At 40.3% G+C, this 17,884-nt stretch overlaps 1 protein-coding gene across 1 annotated transcript in view; it reads left to right on the forward strand.

Annotated features, from left to right (window-relative positions):
• LOC127573786 (deleted in malignant brain tumors 1 protein-like) overlaps positions 1-17,884 on the forward strand; it is a 125,440-nt gene that overhangs the window by 2,940 nt on the left and 104,616 nt on the right. Inside the window, exons 2-4 of the mRNA XM_052022291.1 lie at positions 666-823; positions 14,817-14,849; positions 16,639-16,893. Coding sequence (XP_051878251.1) covers positions 666-823; positions 14,817-14,849; positions 16,639-16,893 — 446 coding nt within the window. The remainder of the gene's footprint in view (positions 1-665; positions 824-14,816; positions 14,850-16,638; positions 16,894-17,884) is intronic.

The raw sequence follows: 17,884 nt of genomic DNA on the forward strand, positions 1-17,884 counted from the left end.
TTTAGACTGCGTGAGAAGCATAGTGGACACTCATTCGCTTTTTAACTGGAGTAAGCACAGCACAGCAGTCAACAATTATACACGAAGATCAGGGCAGACCATCTTGGAATAAATGTTAACCTGAATTACACTGGTGCGTGAAAATAGATTTGAATTCTTAAGTGTTTGGAATATGATCTAAATCAATGACAGTCGCTGAGACAAGAGTGCCATCGAAAGCAGGAAGGACAGGCATTGCTGTGCGTGTGTGTGCGTTTGTGTGTGTTGGAAGTGGTGTTGGTTATAGGGGGATGCGCAGTGTAGTCATTTATTACGGGAGCAACCAAGCCATACACCAACGGAAGAAATATCACAATTCCACGTGGTACCTGCCAGTTGAATAAGAAAATAAACCTCTCCACAAACTCTATGTGCTCCTGCATACTTTGGCAAGCAGCTTCCACATGGACGTTGCGGAATATCATCCACAATATATCCTTCAATAAAGCATTTCGAGATGTTCGTCCAGACGCATCATTTCTCACCCCGCTACAATTCGTTGATATTGTCAACCTAAATCTCTCCAAGATTCTAAGTGTTCCAATGACATTTTCTGAAACCATTTGCAAGTTTCCACAGCGAATTTGCAAAGTTCATTTCGCAACTGTTATTTCTGCTTGTCACAGCTCAAGCAAGCGGATCATGGTACAGCGGGGAAAGACAGTGTTTGCCGCAAGACACATTATTGAGAACCAAAAAGAGAAACAACTTACCAGTAAAAAAAGGATTCTTACAAATGAACAAATGCAGCACAACTGGGCAATAGAATATGAAGTACTCCCGAGTGGGTAGATAGGTTTACAGCCATATGTGTTATGATCAAATGCAGTGAATGCGGCCCCTTGAACTTACCCTGCTATTTATGAAGACACTGACTGATCCAATCGTAATATCAACTCTGCATTCCGTTCTAAACTTGGTAACATTACACACCCTTGCTTGTCGAGTATCTATCTACCATTACCTGAGAAATGATCGTATTCTTCGGTCCACTGCCCTTTGAGGAAGCATGCTCCTATGTCCTACTTACGAGAGAGAGAAAAATGTGTTTTTATCAAGACAGTCATCCTGTTAAAAAAGTCATTGACTGCTATAGGGCCTTTGTGCTCCTTCCAAAACAGAACAGATTCATACCCAGTGAAGAATTTGACAATAATAAAGAAGTTCCCTTTAAGTGGGTAAATGGACCAGGACTGATTAAAATAGTCACCTATCGGTATCAGAACAAATGCAGCTTCACATGGAAAGAGAAGAGAAGGTATAAATCAAAGGGCTGATAAGTATCAGATGGAAATCATCTTGTTGATAAATTAAATTGGTGAATTGGTTTATTATTGTCAAATGTACCGAGGTACAGTGAATTTTTTAATTTTACATGCCATCCACACAGGTCATTTTATCATATCAGTATATTGAGGTAGTACAAGGAAAATAATAACAGAATGCACAATAACGTGTTACAGTTGAAGTTAAAGTACAGTGTAGGCAGGCATCAAGGTGGAAGGCCATAATGAGATAGATTCTATGGTCAACAGTCCACCACAACGGACTGGGGTACCTTTCAATGGTCATAACAGCGGAATGTAAGCTTGTCTTGAGCTTGGTGGCAAGTGGTTTCAGGAATTTGCATTTTATGCCCGATGGAATGGCAAAGCAGGAAATGCTTGGGGTGGTTGGGGTCCTTTATTATTTTACCGAGGGAGCGAGAATTGTAGTCATATTCCATGGAGGAGACGCTGGTTTCCGAGATGTGCTGAATTGTGTCCACAACTCTCTGTCGTTTCATGGGTCTCGGGCAGAGCAGTGACCATACCAAGCGGCGATGAATCCTGATAGGCTGCTTCCTGTTGTGTATGGATAAAAGTTGTTGCGGTTCAATGTGGACATGCCAAATTTAATTGGCCTGCTGAGGAACTAGATGCTCTGGTTCGATTTCTTGGCCATGGTGACTACGTGGTTAGACCAGGACATGCTATTGGTGATGTTTACTCCTTGGAACTCGAAGCTGTCAACCCTCTCGTCCTCAGCGCCCTTGATATAAACAGGGGCGCGTGCACTGCCCCCTTCCGGAATGCAATGACAGGCTCTTTTGCTTTGCTGACATTGAGCAAAATGTTGTGTTCATAACAACATGCCTCTGCGCTCTCTCTCTGTCTCTGTCTCTGTCTCTGTCTCTCCCTCTCTGTCTCTCTCTCTCTCCCTCTCTCCCTTTCTCTCCTTCTTATACTTCTTTTACTCCAACTCATCATTATCTGAGATATGGTCCACCACAGTGGTCTCATCTGCAAATTTATGGAATGTATGGAAGAATCTGGCGACGCAGTCTTAACTGTTTAGAAAGTAATTTAGGGGGCTACGAACGTAGCGTTGTGGGGCACGAGTGTTCAGGATAATCGTGGCAGAGGTGTTGCTGTGTATGCTTAATGATTGCAGCCTATTCATCAGGAAGTCAATGATCCAGTTGCAAAGTGAGGTGTTGAGTCCCCGGTCCAGGAGTCTGGAGGTTAATTTGCTTGGGATTTTCGTATTGAAGGCGAAGCTGTTGTCAACGATCAATCTAGCATATGTACCTTTGCTGCCCAGATACTCCAGAGATGAGCATGGGGGAGGGAGATGGCATCCACTGTGAACCTTTTCGGCAGTAGACAAATTGCAGTGGGTTGAGGTTGTTTGGGAGATTGGAGTTGATATGTGCCATTACCCGCCTCTTGAAGCACTTCATGGAGGTGAATATCTTACCCACCGGACGGTATTCATTAAGACACGATACCTTATCTTTCAGAGGTATCGCGATGGCAATGGTACACTTAAAGCAGGTGGGATTCTTGGGTTGAAGCAGGGACAAGTTAAAACTGTCTGCAAATAACCACGTCTGCTGATGTGCACAAGGCCGAAGGAAACAGCCGGGGACTCCATCTGCGCAGAATGCTCTTAGCGGGTTCACTCTGCAGAAGACTGATCTATTGTCCGCTATGTTTACTGTCGGTGCAGGTACATTGAAGACTGTCGGAACGTGTGGTGACATTTCAACCCCCTTCTGTTCAAACGGTACATAGAATGCGTCAGTGATCAGGAAGGGATCCTGCTCGACTTCGTTTTGTAATTCCTGCCACAACTTACAGCTGGTATGGGACTCAGATTTGGACTGGTATTGTACAAACTAATGCATTAATTGTTTGGGGAAAATATATCAAGATAGATAGCAGAGCAAAAAAAAAACATTCGTTTCGTTTCGAACTGTAATTCCTGAGACACGTCCTGTTTAAAGTGGAAACAGCCGCTGGGGAACATTTCTAACATCTCTTCTGTGTACAGTACGAACCATTCGCAAAATATACTGATGTTACTCAACTACAAATATCTGCTAAACGCGTGATATTTACCACCGGAAAGGACAAGAGTAGCTGGTGTGTAGAAATCACATCGTCTGCAGATACTCCTCACAGGTAAACACGTTCCTGATTTGAAAATATATTGCTGGTACTTCATTGTTACTGAGTTGAAATTACATAACAACCTCTGGCAAACGCAATGGGACTACCTTCAAGAGATCGAATGGAATGGCTCAACAATGTCGTTCACCACCATCCTCTAAAGGAAGGAGGTACGGCCAAGAAATTTGAAAAAACAGCAACAATAATAAAGGTAATAATGCTGATGATGACGATAATAATAATAATAATAATAATAATAATAATAGTAATAATAATAATTTTGCAGTGAGCGATACTGTCAGCTGTTTGTAGAATTTCCCTGAATTGAATCAAATTGGTCTGTGTTGGTGGTGGCATCCGTTAGTCTCGGGAAACCGTGGATCCTCGCATGGAGAGTCTTGCTTCAGTCGGTAGTGGGAGACCAGCGTCTGTTGTGACTGTCGAGGCCGACATGAGAGAGAGAGTCTCGGCTGCAGCGACTGCACTTGGAAGCCCTGTCCTCCTGTGTTCCTTTGGTGTTGTTTTACCGTTGAGTGCGCTTTTCTTCAGCTGCTAGCCTCAGCTCTTCTTCTCATTTCAGACCTCTGTGTAGTTCCAGCCTCCAGTGAGTGCGATCGCTTGCAGTTTCTTCCCACCTCTCGACGTTCATGTTCAGTGACTTCATATCTCTCTTGCAAATATCTTTGAAGCGAAGATGGGGCCGTCCTTGCACTCTCTTGCAGGAGTCCAACTCCCAGTACAGCAGGTCTTTCGGGATCCTCCGTCTGGCATGCATTGTACATGGCTAGCCAGGATTGACGGCGTTGTTGCAGCAGGGTGAAGAGGCTGAGTATCTGAGTGCGGGACAGGACGTCCTTGTTGGAGACTCTGTCAGTCGACTTGATGTCCAGGATGCGTCTCAAGCTACAATGATGGAAGGCATTAAGATGCTGCACCTGTCTGGAGTAGAGGTATCGCTGCCAAAAGCAGCGTGCTGAAGATGCAGACCCTGTAGACTGCAATCTTGGTGTGTGTTGTCAGCTTTCTATTCTCCCAGACGCGCTTTGCCAACCTGGCAAATGTTAAGGCTGCTCGTCCAATACATATGTTGATCTCAGAGTCTTGAGAGAGTCTGTCCGTGATGGTGGAGCCAAGGTATGTGAACTCGTGGACTACCTCCAGCTTGTAGTTGTTGATGGTAATGGCAGGGGAGTGTTCAACACCTTGACCCAAGACGTTAGTCTTCTTCAGGCTGATGGTCAAACTGAAGTCCTGTCAGGCTCTTGAGAAGCTGTCCATGAGGCTTTGCAGTTGCTCTTCAGAGTGTGTTGCCAGTGCTGCGTCGTCTGTAAACAACATGTCCCTGATGAGTACTTCGCGAAACTTGATTTTCGCCATTATCCGGGACAGACTAAATAGCCTCCCGTCCGATCTGGTGTGGAGGTATACACCATCTGTTGATGTTCCAAAGGCGTGCTTCAGCATGACTGTGAAGAAGATGCCGAACAGGGTCGGGGCAAGCATGAAGTCCTGCTTCACACCGCTGCGGATGTTGAAGGCCTCCGTAGAAGAACCGTAACACTGAACGACGCCTTTCATGTCTGTGTGGAATGACTGAACTATCCTGAGGAGCGTCGATGGACAACCAATCCTGGTGAGGATTCTGAACAGGCCATCTCTGCTCACAAGGTCAAAGGCTTGTGTTATGGTGGCGATTTCAGGAGGAAGATGTGTTGACCCACCAATCAATATTTTTGGAGGATATTGCTTTTCATGTCAATGTCCGAATGTGCCTTGCAATAACATTTTATTATTAACCTACTTCATAAAATATGACACAGTTTGGGGCTCTGACCTTTCATGTGCAATGTATTAATCAATCATTGAATGAGTAGGAGATTTTGCAACTCTCCTTGGAATATGTAGTAGAAAAAAACAAAATGAGCAAAAGTAAACCTGTTGTATCAATCTATGCAACCGTTGCTGAAAATTTATCATGAAGTAAACAATAGTAAAGGGCATGGATCAAATCACTATTCTGAATTCCTATTTGCAAACTCGAAGCAAGGGTTAACCATCAGTTCAATCGTTCCTTCGAAACCAAACATTCTGATCGAGAGATGGGGCTCAGAGTACATATCATTCGAGTCCTAAATGCATTTAATGTTCCGTATAGCATCATCAGCCACTATAATATTCTAATTAATTCATTTGAACGTCGCTGTGAACATTCACTATAAGGTACTTCATACTTCTCTAATTTCATTGCAAAGAAATACTGATTCCAGTTTATGAAGGGTCTTGACAATCAGTCGAAAATTTAAGACCCTGTACAAAGTTACCAGCACCCACCTTGTCTCAACGTGCAAAAGTTTAAGAGCACTTACAGCGCTTTCTCTTCATTTCAGCTACAGCTATGATTTAACATTTTCTGGCCAAATGCTTTGCAAGTTCACAGCATTCACGCTGTACTATTCATTAGTAGTACGATTGAAAAGTTGATTAAATTATATTTTCAGCTGTTGGAGCCTGCATTTTTCCACGTGATAAAGTTCCACTATGCTACAGACCTTAACATTTTCGATCGAAATACATATGTAATTGTTAGGTCTGTTTTCAAATTCGGTTAATAGTGTTGCAGTCTGTGACTTACTGTAAACATTACAAGCCGCAGTTCTCTCATTGTACACGCTGATTATAATCAGCACTGAAGAACTGAATTTGCAAGGACACACATCCTGGCTCGTCCTTTAACCGCTCTTTCTTCCGGGAGAGAATTAAAACCATTGTTAAACTTGAAGTTGTAATTTGCTTCGAGATGCAATATCTTTGTGACTCCTTCCCACACTACCCTCCCCACATTTTAAGTGCAGCCATAGGTCCAGGGTATGTCAGTTGAGACCCCATCACATTAGAAGACAATTATCCTTGGCATTAGCCTCGATGGCTTAGTGTCGGTCTTACTGATGGAGAGAGCACCACCCCACCACCCGCCCCCCCCCACCACGGTGAACGTAACTCCCCTGGCGGAGTACATATAAACCATATTTATTATTGAATTTAATTTTACACTCAACACGAGGGGGCATAATGCATTGACTTTGAGCGGAAGAACCACATTTTAATTCAGTAGAATGGAGGTAGAACGCGCTAAAATGAATTACATTGAATTAAATTTGTTGCTCAAGCTTTGAAACGATAATCCTTTGAAAGGGATGGACGGATAGAGAAAGTCTACATATCAAAATTGGGAATAACTTAGCTTTTTTGTTACTTCGATATTTTCAATGGGGCCCAGGACTCAAAGTTTCAGATAGTTTTATGAAAGTAACTTTCAATCGGTATGAGGCTTTACATCAGATTATTCATTAGACGTGTTTTACAGCATTTGTTGCGACATCAGTATTTTTCTAAAGAAAGAAAGAAATGCATAAACCTGAGCGACAGTATAAACAATATTCTTCCCTTTCCGTAAGCTCTTCCTGAGGCCGCCAATTGGCCAGAATTAATGCGGTATTAACTACTATGTATTTTATGGAATAGTTCATACTGCGGCACGTCGCTTGCCACGTGCCAACATATATGTTTGATTAAACCTGCAAATTAATTGCCACATTTAGGCATTCAACTTCTGCAGTTTCAAATAATGATACATTTTAGTAAGGTGAATCGATTTTATGATTCGTCCAGTTCTTCTGCTCTACTTCTTAATCCAAGTTTACACCTTCCGAGGAGCAATTGAACCTCCTGCTTCATTTATAATACATGTTCTGCGGAGATAAAGTGATTTTCCACTGTTTCATTTTTTTAAATCATAACGTTAAAATCAAGAAAATAATAGGTAACTTCGCACCAAATTAATGTTCGACAACAAAACAACAAAACTATGTAAAAACAGGCTTTTGTGCAGAAACCAAGCCCTCACATTTATTGATTTATGGAAATAGCTAGTTATTAATTGCTGACATTTGGAATTCAGGAAATAAGGGAATTTTTTGACGAAGAAAGTCCCAAGTATCTAAGCGCACTAAGTGCACTGGAGCGAATAATTGCCTTCCCTGCTGTTAAACTTCATGGCTTTCAGGTTCTGTGTTCCGGATCGCAGTTTCGTGATTCATTCCCTTTGCAGACTCACTCATATCATTGGTGCCTCAGGAGAAGGCGGTGGAAAGAAGATAGATCTTGCGTTGTCCAGAAATGGAAGGATTCATTCTCATTGGTGACTGAAGTTCACGCCTCCTCATAGAGAAAATAAAACTATTGGCTCTTAAAAGGGAAACGGCATTTGCAATGAAAAATTGTTGTCATAGAATTCGCTCTCAGATCGGTAGGATTGCTTGAACAATTTGGACGGAGAACTTGACATCTGCAAACAGCGTTTAGTTGGTGTTCCAATCTCACAGCAGCAAACGGTTATCAAGTAATGCTACGGTCATTCCTGACACTGATCCTATTGCAGTTTTGGAACTGTGAGTTATTGATCATTAGTTATTCGGTCATCAATTGATGCGTTGAATATCATCTTGAAGTACACTGATAATAACAGGGCATATTTCCTGAAAACTTAAATGAAATGACATAGAAGTTGCGTTTTTATTTTCAGATTCAATGCTGCGATGAAAAATGTATTGTACGTGGAGGCGGTGAAAAATTATCTTCCTCAGACGGATCTTACTCATATTGAGCAGAATGAAGTTTAAAACCTATTCAAATGATTTAATGTATTTTTGTGTAATTGAAGTGTAAGACCATCACGGAAGCAAAAATAGAACACAGCGTATGAAAATCTGCTCACGTTTTCAAGTTCAGATATTTTGGGGGGTTTGCAGAAAGTAATCATTTATGCATAATTATAACATGCACCTTTAGTTTATCCATACGTTGAGTCAATTTGGTTTTTTTTTCATTCACCTACTTTATGAATAGTTCGATTGGCATGTTTAGATTCTGGTTAAGATTCCAATTCAAATTTCCGTCACAAAGGAGTGATTTAATTTTTTCACCAATACAATTGCGTGTGTTTTGTGTCCTAAACCTTTTCAACTGAAAATTCGCAAGGGTTTATTTCCCCAAGCCTGTTTGTAGTGCAGTGCATCTGTTATTGGAGTTAAGTGTATTTGCGTGTGGGGTGTTGTGAACTCAGTGAGTGCGCAGCATCAGTTACAGTTGCACCTGCACCCGATGTAAACACACACATTCATTCCAGCGACTGATATATATCAGCGAAAACCCTGTCTACCCACCATCTTATTCACTTAAACAAACTATTTTAAAGAAGTTATTCAGCATTATAACGTTGGAAAATGATTAGAATTAATTCCCATTTAAAATAATCCGATGAAGAATTAACATTGTTTCAACTAAGTTTGATGCTATTATGTGCTGCCTTCAACATTTTATGATAGAGAAATTTACAAATAAAACGTGGAATTTGATTTGATAACAATCTCCTTCATGTTTACAATCTTTTAAGTGACTTCTTTTTTTTGCATTTACATTCTGAATGCACGGAGACTTGGAAAATCATCTTCCCTCTGCAACTTGTCACATGTTATTTTCTGCGTATGCCGACATAGAAATTAATAATATACAGGACCATGACGCTTAATCTCCTTTTATATGTTTTATGATACTGCCAAATGACAGGTGACCATTGTAGTATTTTAACTTCATCTTCCATTTACTCCATGCCTTTTTGACTGAGGGATTTCGTGTTACATGAGACATCGTCTACTCCTTATTTCGCATTTTCACTGAGCTCCTTCGTCGATAACCGTTCATTTTCTCAATGCTTGACGTTTGTGCTGCTCATATTGTTCATTTCCACCCATTGCAAATAGACGTTATTTCAATGGGATGCCTTTCTGAAATTACATCATATCTGTGTGTTTTGAATCATATTTTTAAAAACAACAAATGTTGGAAATACTTTGCAGGTGAAGACGCATCGATCTGAAACGCGAACTCTGTTTTCCTTCTCACTGATGCGGCCTGTGTGCTAACTCTTTCCAGGAATTTCTGTTTCCATTTTAGATTTCCAGCACGTCGATATATTTTTTTGTTCTTTTGGATTTCCATTTACTTCTAGTTTAAGAATGCTATTCGATAACGTAAAATTCGAAATGGATTTTACTAAATCAGTTTCACAAAATGCATGGTTTTAAAAGTATTAACTTTTACGTTTATAAACCCTGCTGATTTCATGGCTCAGTGGATCAGTGGCAAACCACTGAGTCCCTTAACTTTGATTAAATATGTTTTCAAATCAACGTACAGAAAGTTAGCCGTGTTTTATGAGGTAAGAGGATTGAAATGAATTATCCATGCACTGGATTCATATGTTGGTCATTATTATTTGTTGACGCCCTTAACATGTTCTCGATTTATTATATAATCTTGCAGCAAGATGAAGAAATGATTGGCTTGTTGAAAAAATATAAAATGATCTTCGAAATGTGTCTAACAGAAAGAGCAAAATGAAGTTGAAATACAATCATTGCCTTTTCACTGTGCTTATATAAGTTGAGAATGAGGCAGTAATAAAATGGAACATATCATGAGGGAGGGGTTCAATTCAATCAAATAGGATTATTTTTTACAGATTTGTCAATATTAGGGTTGCACGGCCTTAATGTTGAATTTGTTTATTTAGATTTGTACATAATCTCGGAAACGTGATTTCATGATCGTCAAAATGCGAACTGGATTTAAATCTTTGTTTCCGTCGGCATTTCTGTAAAGTTTCTTTGGAACATTTGGCATCTGATGAACAAATGTCCTTACTGTATACTTAATCTATGGCCCTCATAAATGATCTCGTTATCAGTGGTGTCGTTTGTCAGTGTCCATCTACCTAAACTAAAGTCTTGGTAATTTAGGAGAAAATGGATGAAACTTCTTTTTCACACATTGGGTCGTTGAAAACTGAAAGGATGGTGGTGGTAGATACTGTGGCAAACATCACCGTTCCTTGAAAAAACTTAACTTGTTACAAAAGCAAGTTAATACAGAATGTAGCAAACACGATTCGTAAGGCAATTATGAAGTGGTTCAAGGTTAGAACCAAAGCAATAATCTGTTATATTTGAATAATAATGGGATTCTGATACTTCACTGTTAGAACATGAAATAAAGTCAGCAATACTTGCATTGCCAAACGCATATGGACATTGGACATAGCGTAGTTGGCGTTTCAGCTTAATCCTTTCCACCTTCTGCTAGATTCGGTATTTCAAAAATTCACTTTTGTATTGGGAGTGCATTCTTCGCCTCCTTCCGTGTGTACCATATTACGCAAGCAAAGGCACGTACCAGTTTTACTGAGTGGTTTTGCTTTTCTATCATGGCTTTTCTAATTGCTTTTCTCGCCGGTTTTAATTGGAGAACTCAGTTTACTTTCTCAATACTTGCAATTCGTGTGTCGCTACCTTTGAAAACCAGGTCAATAGCCAATTTTCCTTTACTGAATAGGAAACCTTGTGCAACGTCACATGTATTTGTGCGTTCAGCAAACAATGTAGTTACTTCACATGTTCCTCCAGAATATTCGTTTGATTTAACTACTGGGTATTTGTTGGTACTGAGAGATTTTTTTGACAATCTATACAACAGAGTAAAGAAAAAATGCTGCATGGTGTGTTACTCAGAAGAAATTTTACAAGTTGAAAAACAATAAAAGCATCGTCTTTGTGGGTTGTTTCAGTTTCCGACTTACTGTATCAATAACCAAAAAAGAACGTCTGCTCAATCTTCAGTGTCAAGAATGCATCAAAGTATTTTCCTTATTAACGTGTATTTTAGCAGATTCCGGGAGCCGTTTCTTGTTAGAAAATTGCAGGCCATACTTCAGTTTGTAGCTGTTTTCCTCTTTGGTTACTGTGTACAGCTCCTCGCTGTTTCCATAGTCCGCATGCGTTGGGCAATATATGTTTCATTGGGTTCCTTTTGATTTCTCACAGCGAAGTATTAGAATCCAAGTTGTTTTTCAAATTCAAACTAAAATTATTTAATTTCTAACCTTTGCCCGTTTGAGAAATGTCATGACAATTTTATCTGTTTACAACTCTTTCATTAGCCCATGCCTTACTTCAGCGAACTACAATATTTGCCATCTTCAGAGAAGGCAGATGTAATGTAAGTTACTAAAACATTGCGAAATGTAAAGACAGCCAACACAAAAATCTTTTGAAACCATTGTCGGTGTCTCTACATTTAAAGGTAACAGCGAAATCAACAAAAATGTAGCTCATCAAATCCAGTTCTCTCCTTCAATAACTCACATCAATACACGTCCACCGAGCCACACTTGAAAAATAAAATGTCCTACATGAAACTGTGGACGGTTTTAAATCACTCCATCACATCACAGTTTGAAAGTCTCTGCAATGACCCCGTGCTCAATATGTATCGATTTTGTCTGTGCTGCTCCTATTCTTACCTCGGGAATTGACTGACCTTTAATGTTCGTCAGGCCGTGAAATTTATTAACCTATCACCTGGTCTGTAATTAACTTTCCAAGCCCCTGAGTCCAATGAACTATCTCTGGCTATTGGATTTTCTAAAAAAAAATCTCTCTAACTGACCAGTTGATCATCTGCTTTAAATTCTCCCCTTCTTGCTTAGTAATGAATTTTCTTTAACCATATTCACGTGGAGGCCCATGTGATGACCAGTCAGGTCAAAGATTCTACTTTACTTAAATCCACTGCTGTTGCAGTTATTGTTTTTTTCTCAAAAAGGTATCACTGATATCGTTCAATGGATACAACCTGAGAGGGTGGATGTCATTGGGTGGGGGAGGTAGGTAGATGAATGGAGTCAACAAGGTACAAGCAAATAAAGTTGTGTGTGTTCTTGGGCACATCGATACAGACTGTTCAAAAGACTTTTAACAGATGTATTCAGGAAAATGAACTAATGATTTGTGAACCACTGCTGTTAGAGGAGGAAAGTAGGCCAGGTAACTGAAGATGCTTTGGAGCTCGAAAACTCATGCCCTGTTTACACAAAAAGAACCTGGTGCATGGGGAGACGAGGGGGTTACCTTAGAATATAATTTAAGAATTATCCACAGTAGAACTGATGACAGGAATCGGCATCAATGTATCAATTATCTTTGATATAAATATCTGAAAGATTGCATCTATCTTCACCAAGGAGAAAACCATTGCTAATGGAAAAAAACCGGGGTAAGGGTGGCGGTGGACATGCTGATATTTGAGGGCATGTAGATTCTAAGGAGGAGGCAGTGGGTCTCTTGAGAAACATAAAAGTGCATAAGTATCCATGGCCTGATAAGGTATAGACCAGGATACTGGGAGAGGCAAGGATGGTGTTTGACGGGGCCTTCACTGTGATCTGTTTATCTCTTGAGCAACAAGTGAGTTCTCAGAAGACTGGAAAATAGCCAATATTGTCTCTTTGTTTAAGAACAACAGCAGGGACAAACCAGGAATTTATTGGTCTGGGAACCTGATATCAGCGATAGGAAAATCATGCGAGAAGATTCTTAGAGATATGATTTCCTATTATTTGGAATTGCATGCACTTATTCGGGGAAGTCGGGATGTCTAAATGCTCGGGAACTCCGTCTCACAAATATGTTTGAGTTTTTTGAAAAATTGTTGAAGATGATTGAAGAGGACATGGTTCTGGTTATTGTCTAAGTAGAGCTCAGTGGAATATCTAGCAAGTTTATTCGTGGTAAGCTGATCCAGAAGATTTTAGCATATGAATCCACAGTGAGCTGGAGACAAAATTAATTTGGTGATAGGTGACAGAGGATAATAAGTGGAAAGTCGTTTCTATGACCATAAGTCTGTGATCAGTGGTGTTCTGCAAAGATCAGTGCTGGCACATCTACACAATCTTGATGAAAATGTAATCGATCTGATTAGTAGGTTTGCAGACGACACGAATATTTGTGGAGAATTGGAGAGTGGTGATGGTTGTAAAAGGTTTCGTTAGGATAAAGACCAGTCGGAAATTTGGAACTAAAAATGGTAGATTGAATTTATCCAGGTAAGTTTGTGGCGGTCCATTTGGCAGGTCAAATGCAAGTAGAATATTTATGCAAATGGAAGGATACTTTGGAACATTGATGTAGATAGGGACTTTGGGTTGTAAATCCCCGTCTGTGACAACACACGTGTCTAGGGTAGGAAGTAAAGTGTATGGCATACTTGCATTCATCGGTTGTGCCATGGGGACAAAAATCAGGAAATCATGTTGCAGCTGTGCAAATTTTTAGTGAGACCACATTTAGAATGTATGTACATTACTCGTTGCCTCGATACAAGAAGCCTGTGAAGACTTTGGATAATGTGCAGAAGGTGTTCAACATGATGTTGCCTGGATTAAAGAGTTTTACTGTTAATCCGAGTTTTTCTCTGGAGTGCCGAGGCTGTGGCGTAGCTATAGAAGTACATACAATTATGAGTCAAGAGTCATTATGAGGGAGAGTAAGTGATGATCCTTTTTTTTTACCAAGACGGAAGTTTCAAATCTACAGGACATAGGTGATAGTGAAAGTGGGGAAGTTTAGAAGAGATCGGCGAGGAAATATTTTTTTTTGAAATGGAAAGTGGTTGGAGCCTGGAACGCGCTGCCAGTGGAGACAGTGGAAGCAGATACGATAGCAAAGTTTAAGAGGCACGTAGAGGATTGAATCGTGATGGAATAGAGGAATGTGCAAAGAGTGAGCCGAAGGATTATTTCTTGTGCTGCATGTTCCATGTTAATTTTCTATGTTTTATCTGGAAAAAAATCTCCAAGGGATATGGGTACTGTTCCCTCCGCCATCCCGAGCATGCAATAATGAACAAAGAACTAATCCTGTATAACTCAGGAAAGCTGCATTTTTATGGAGATTAAGCAGTACAGGGACTTCGGCAAAAGCGAGCACGGAATTCAGGGAGCTGTGTGGAAAGCGCAGAGAAATTGTTCTCATGTGATTGATCATACAATAAACTGGTAGAGACACAATGAAGCGAAAGGCTACATCTGTGATTCATCGTTATGTGCATTGGAAAGAAGATCGGTCAGCAGCTCTGTCCCATGCCTCCTGCAGTTTAGTATCAAAGGAGCCGAAGCACCATAGCCAAAGCACACATTCTGCCTAGTTGTCAATACTGTAAAAAAACGTTTCGTTGCACTTTAATAGAGGAAGTTTATACTTCTTTTCCTACCAAAATCAATTACGGTTAACAAACGTAAATTTAAAAAAGTCACTGGTCCCGATATCACTCACCTTGCGTGAGCCAGAACTATATCTCTCTAAGTTTAATGTTCATACTCTGTGCTTTTGGCAGACTAACACATGTTACAGTGATCAACAAGCTCTAATTCTCAATTTCTCCTTTCAGGCCGCCACGGGGATTGTTGGGCTTTGCCATCAGGTAATTTCGCTTTGTTTTCTCTGTGATGAATGCGGGTAACATGGCAATAATTGTTACTGAAGTATCTCAATTCAAGTCGAGTTGCTGCTGCTGCCTTCAGGCCGAACGGCAATCAGTGTTAATAGTGTTGCTGGGGCAGGGAGAACTCTCCTCGCTATTTACTGTTGGCATGGAGATCGAGCGAAGAGACAGCGGGCTCTTTCTCTATTGGACTTAGGGTTTGGAATATCATCCCCCACTATCAATGGCTCGGCTCTCATTATATACATGATCAGTACTGAATACAGTAGACTTTTGAATGCATTCGCACCCAACCATCCGCTCTTCGTGGTTCACAGTTCGATTGTCGCTCAGTCTGTCCTTTTGCTGCCTAGATCTATTATAACAAATACACATTTTGTGTTATACACTTACAGGAAAATATAACTTACGGCTGGTGAATGGAGGTAGTCGGTGCGCCGGGAGACTGGAAGTTCAAGACAAAGGACAATGGGGAACTGCGCCACATATACTCTGGCAATTTGTAAATCCTTCTTTGGTCTGTCAACTGCTGGACTGCAGGTCTGCGCTGGCAGCACCGGACGGGAATTATTTTGGGAAAGGGTCCTTCTCCAGTTTGGTTCCATCGGATATAAGACCATTTTCCAGCTTGTTCACACATGCTGGCGTCATCTGCACAGGTGACAAGAACATATAACGTTTTGCCTCTTCTCTCTTGCCGGTTTTGTAGTTTCCTGGATGACTTGATAGTTCTCCTGTCCGCAAACATTTTGAAAATAATTACAGTGGCTCCGGTTGATATCAGGATCAGTGCTTCTTTAACAATGTTGATCCAGTGGTGCAGGCTAACCTGATTCTCACTACACTGAGAGTTCACCAGCTCAGGCAGAATCAGCGGAGAGGGACAGAAAATTAACATCTGAGGTCGACGACTATTCATTTGAAAAGATAATGATACTTTCATTAAACTTGATCAAATCTTAACATTTACTCCGTCAAATTCTATATTTATGCTTTCTTACCCATTGAATAGCTAAGAAAGCATCATTATACTCATTGAGAAAGTGGATATAAAGAAATAAAGAAGGCTAGGTTAACTGAAAATCAAATCTGCTTCCATTCATGCGATTGTATGCTAGCGCCATTCAATTGTCTTGCTCAATATTCCACCTCCTGTGAATTATCCAGTGAGTCATGCCTGAGAACTGCCCACTGTGGCAGTATGTGAAAAAGCCACAGAACAGAGTATTGAGAATGTTTCATTACTATGAAATTACAGAGACGTATTTCAGAAAAGGATGACGAAAGCAATAGAATGGCACACACATTCCAATAAACTACTCCACTTTTCAGAAACTAGGATTCGTACCGACTCCGGACGTCTGATGAATGACTGTAATGCCCCTAAAGAAACATTTTGCAACAACTGTCCATGCAAAGAAATAATCACATGTGAATCTCCAGATATTCCGCACATCTGATTAGCCAGTTACTCCAGAATAAATGTCCGTGCAATTGAATTTTGGCAGGCCAACATGCTACTTCACCACTAATTTGGTGAAGTTCACGAATTAATATCCTGTCAATGTTTTTCAACAAGATGACGTTTTTTTTTGGTTTATATTCATCGATATTGGATCCTCCGGATGATTACAATCAGGATATATATGGGTCTTTGAAAGATTGCACTGATAAAATAGATTATAATATTATAGCAACACACAAAGATCTCTTTATAATTCATTTTAACATATCAAAATACAAACTTTTATGTTAATTGTATTCGCAGGACCAATGAAGCCCAGACTTGTGAATGGAAGCAGTCCTTGTGCGGGCAGGCTAGAAATTTACGAGAATGGAACTTGGAGGACAGTCTGCGGTCATGAGACCTGGTCCATATCGACTGTTCACGATGTTTGTAAGGAACTGGGATGTGGTTTTGGAAAAGCAATGTCGTTTGCTGTTCACTTTGGAAAAGGAACAGGACCAGTTATTGGTCCGCCTGGGTGCGGACACGAGCGGGACATTGAAGTCATCTGTTCAGGTATGATAACAAAAATGAACGGACAAAAAAGACAGAAACAAAATTTTCTGGTCGTCTCCATACCGATCCAGACAGCTTAGAACGATTTATGACCTTATGAAAGGAGTTTGTCTTAACATTATGCCACTTACCCGACTGACATAGAATTTAACATTAAACTTTGTTTCAAACCCTCCGATCTTTAGAGAGAGTTCCGCATGAATTATCATCAGAAAGTCAAGTTGATCAGGAGCCATTTCACCTTCCCACTTTTTTTTAATGGGATTGATGTCAATCAATGAAGAAGGACAAAGAGGCTGAAAGTATGTCCAAGTTTAATGTCCAGAAAAGGAATGGGGTGTTTTCTTAGAACGGGCATTATGTTGTTATTTTATGCCTCAGCAACTGCTCGACCTACCAGTGCATCTTTTGCAGTTAGGAAGAGCAGTGATTCTTTCACTGAATATTGCACAGGGATTTCAAAATCGATGATAATTGATGTATTTAGACAGGGCCTATTCATTCACTTCCACATTCTCTCCCTCCTGAGATTTTCGATGTTTCCAGTTTTCAAAACAGACGTTTTGATCTGATTTATAGCTTTTCGATGCAGAGGGAAAAGCAAGAGCAGTCATTCATTACAGACTGTCCCTGGTTTTCTTTTGTCTAACGTTGACTTGGCCACTACATTTTCACTCTATCCCCATATTCGTCGACTTCCCTGTTGAAAAAAAACTCAAAACCCGGCCTCAAACATTGCCTAAAGTCACCCCACATATGCTGACATTACTGAAAATTTGAAAGCGATATGCGAGTTAAAAAATTCATCTTAATGTTTTATGGGGATTCTTTAAAATAATAGATGCCCTTTTGGGTTAATTTGTTTACCGGCCAAAAAAAAACTCTGCCATTTGTCTTATTAACGCACGTTAGTTTAATAACTTTTAATCAGGATCGCATCTTAATAATTTACAATCCTATAGAATGAATGATCCTAGAAAATGCCTATTTC

This window comes from Pristis pectinata, chromosome 8 (assembly GCF_009764475.1).
Source record: "Pristis pectinata isolate sPriPec2 chromosome 8, sPriPec2.1.pri, whole genome shotgun sequence".
NCBI lineage: Eukaryota > Metazoa > Chordata > Chondrichthyes > Rhinopristiformes > Pristidae > Pristis > Pristis pectinata.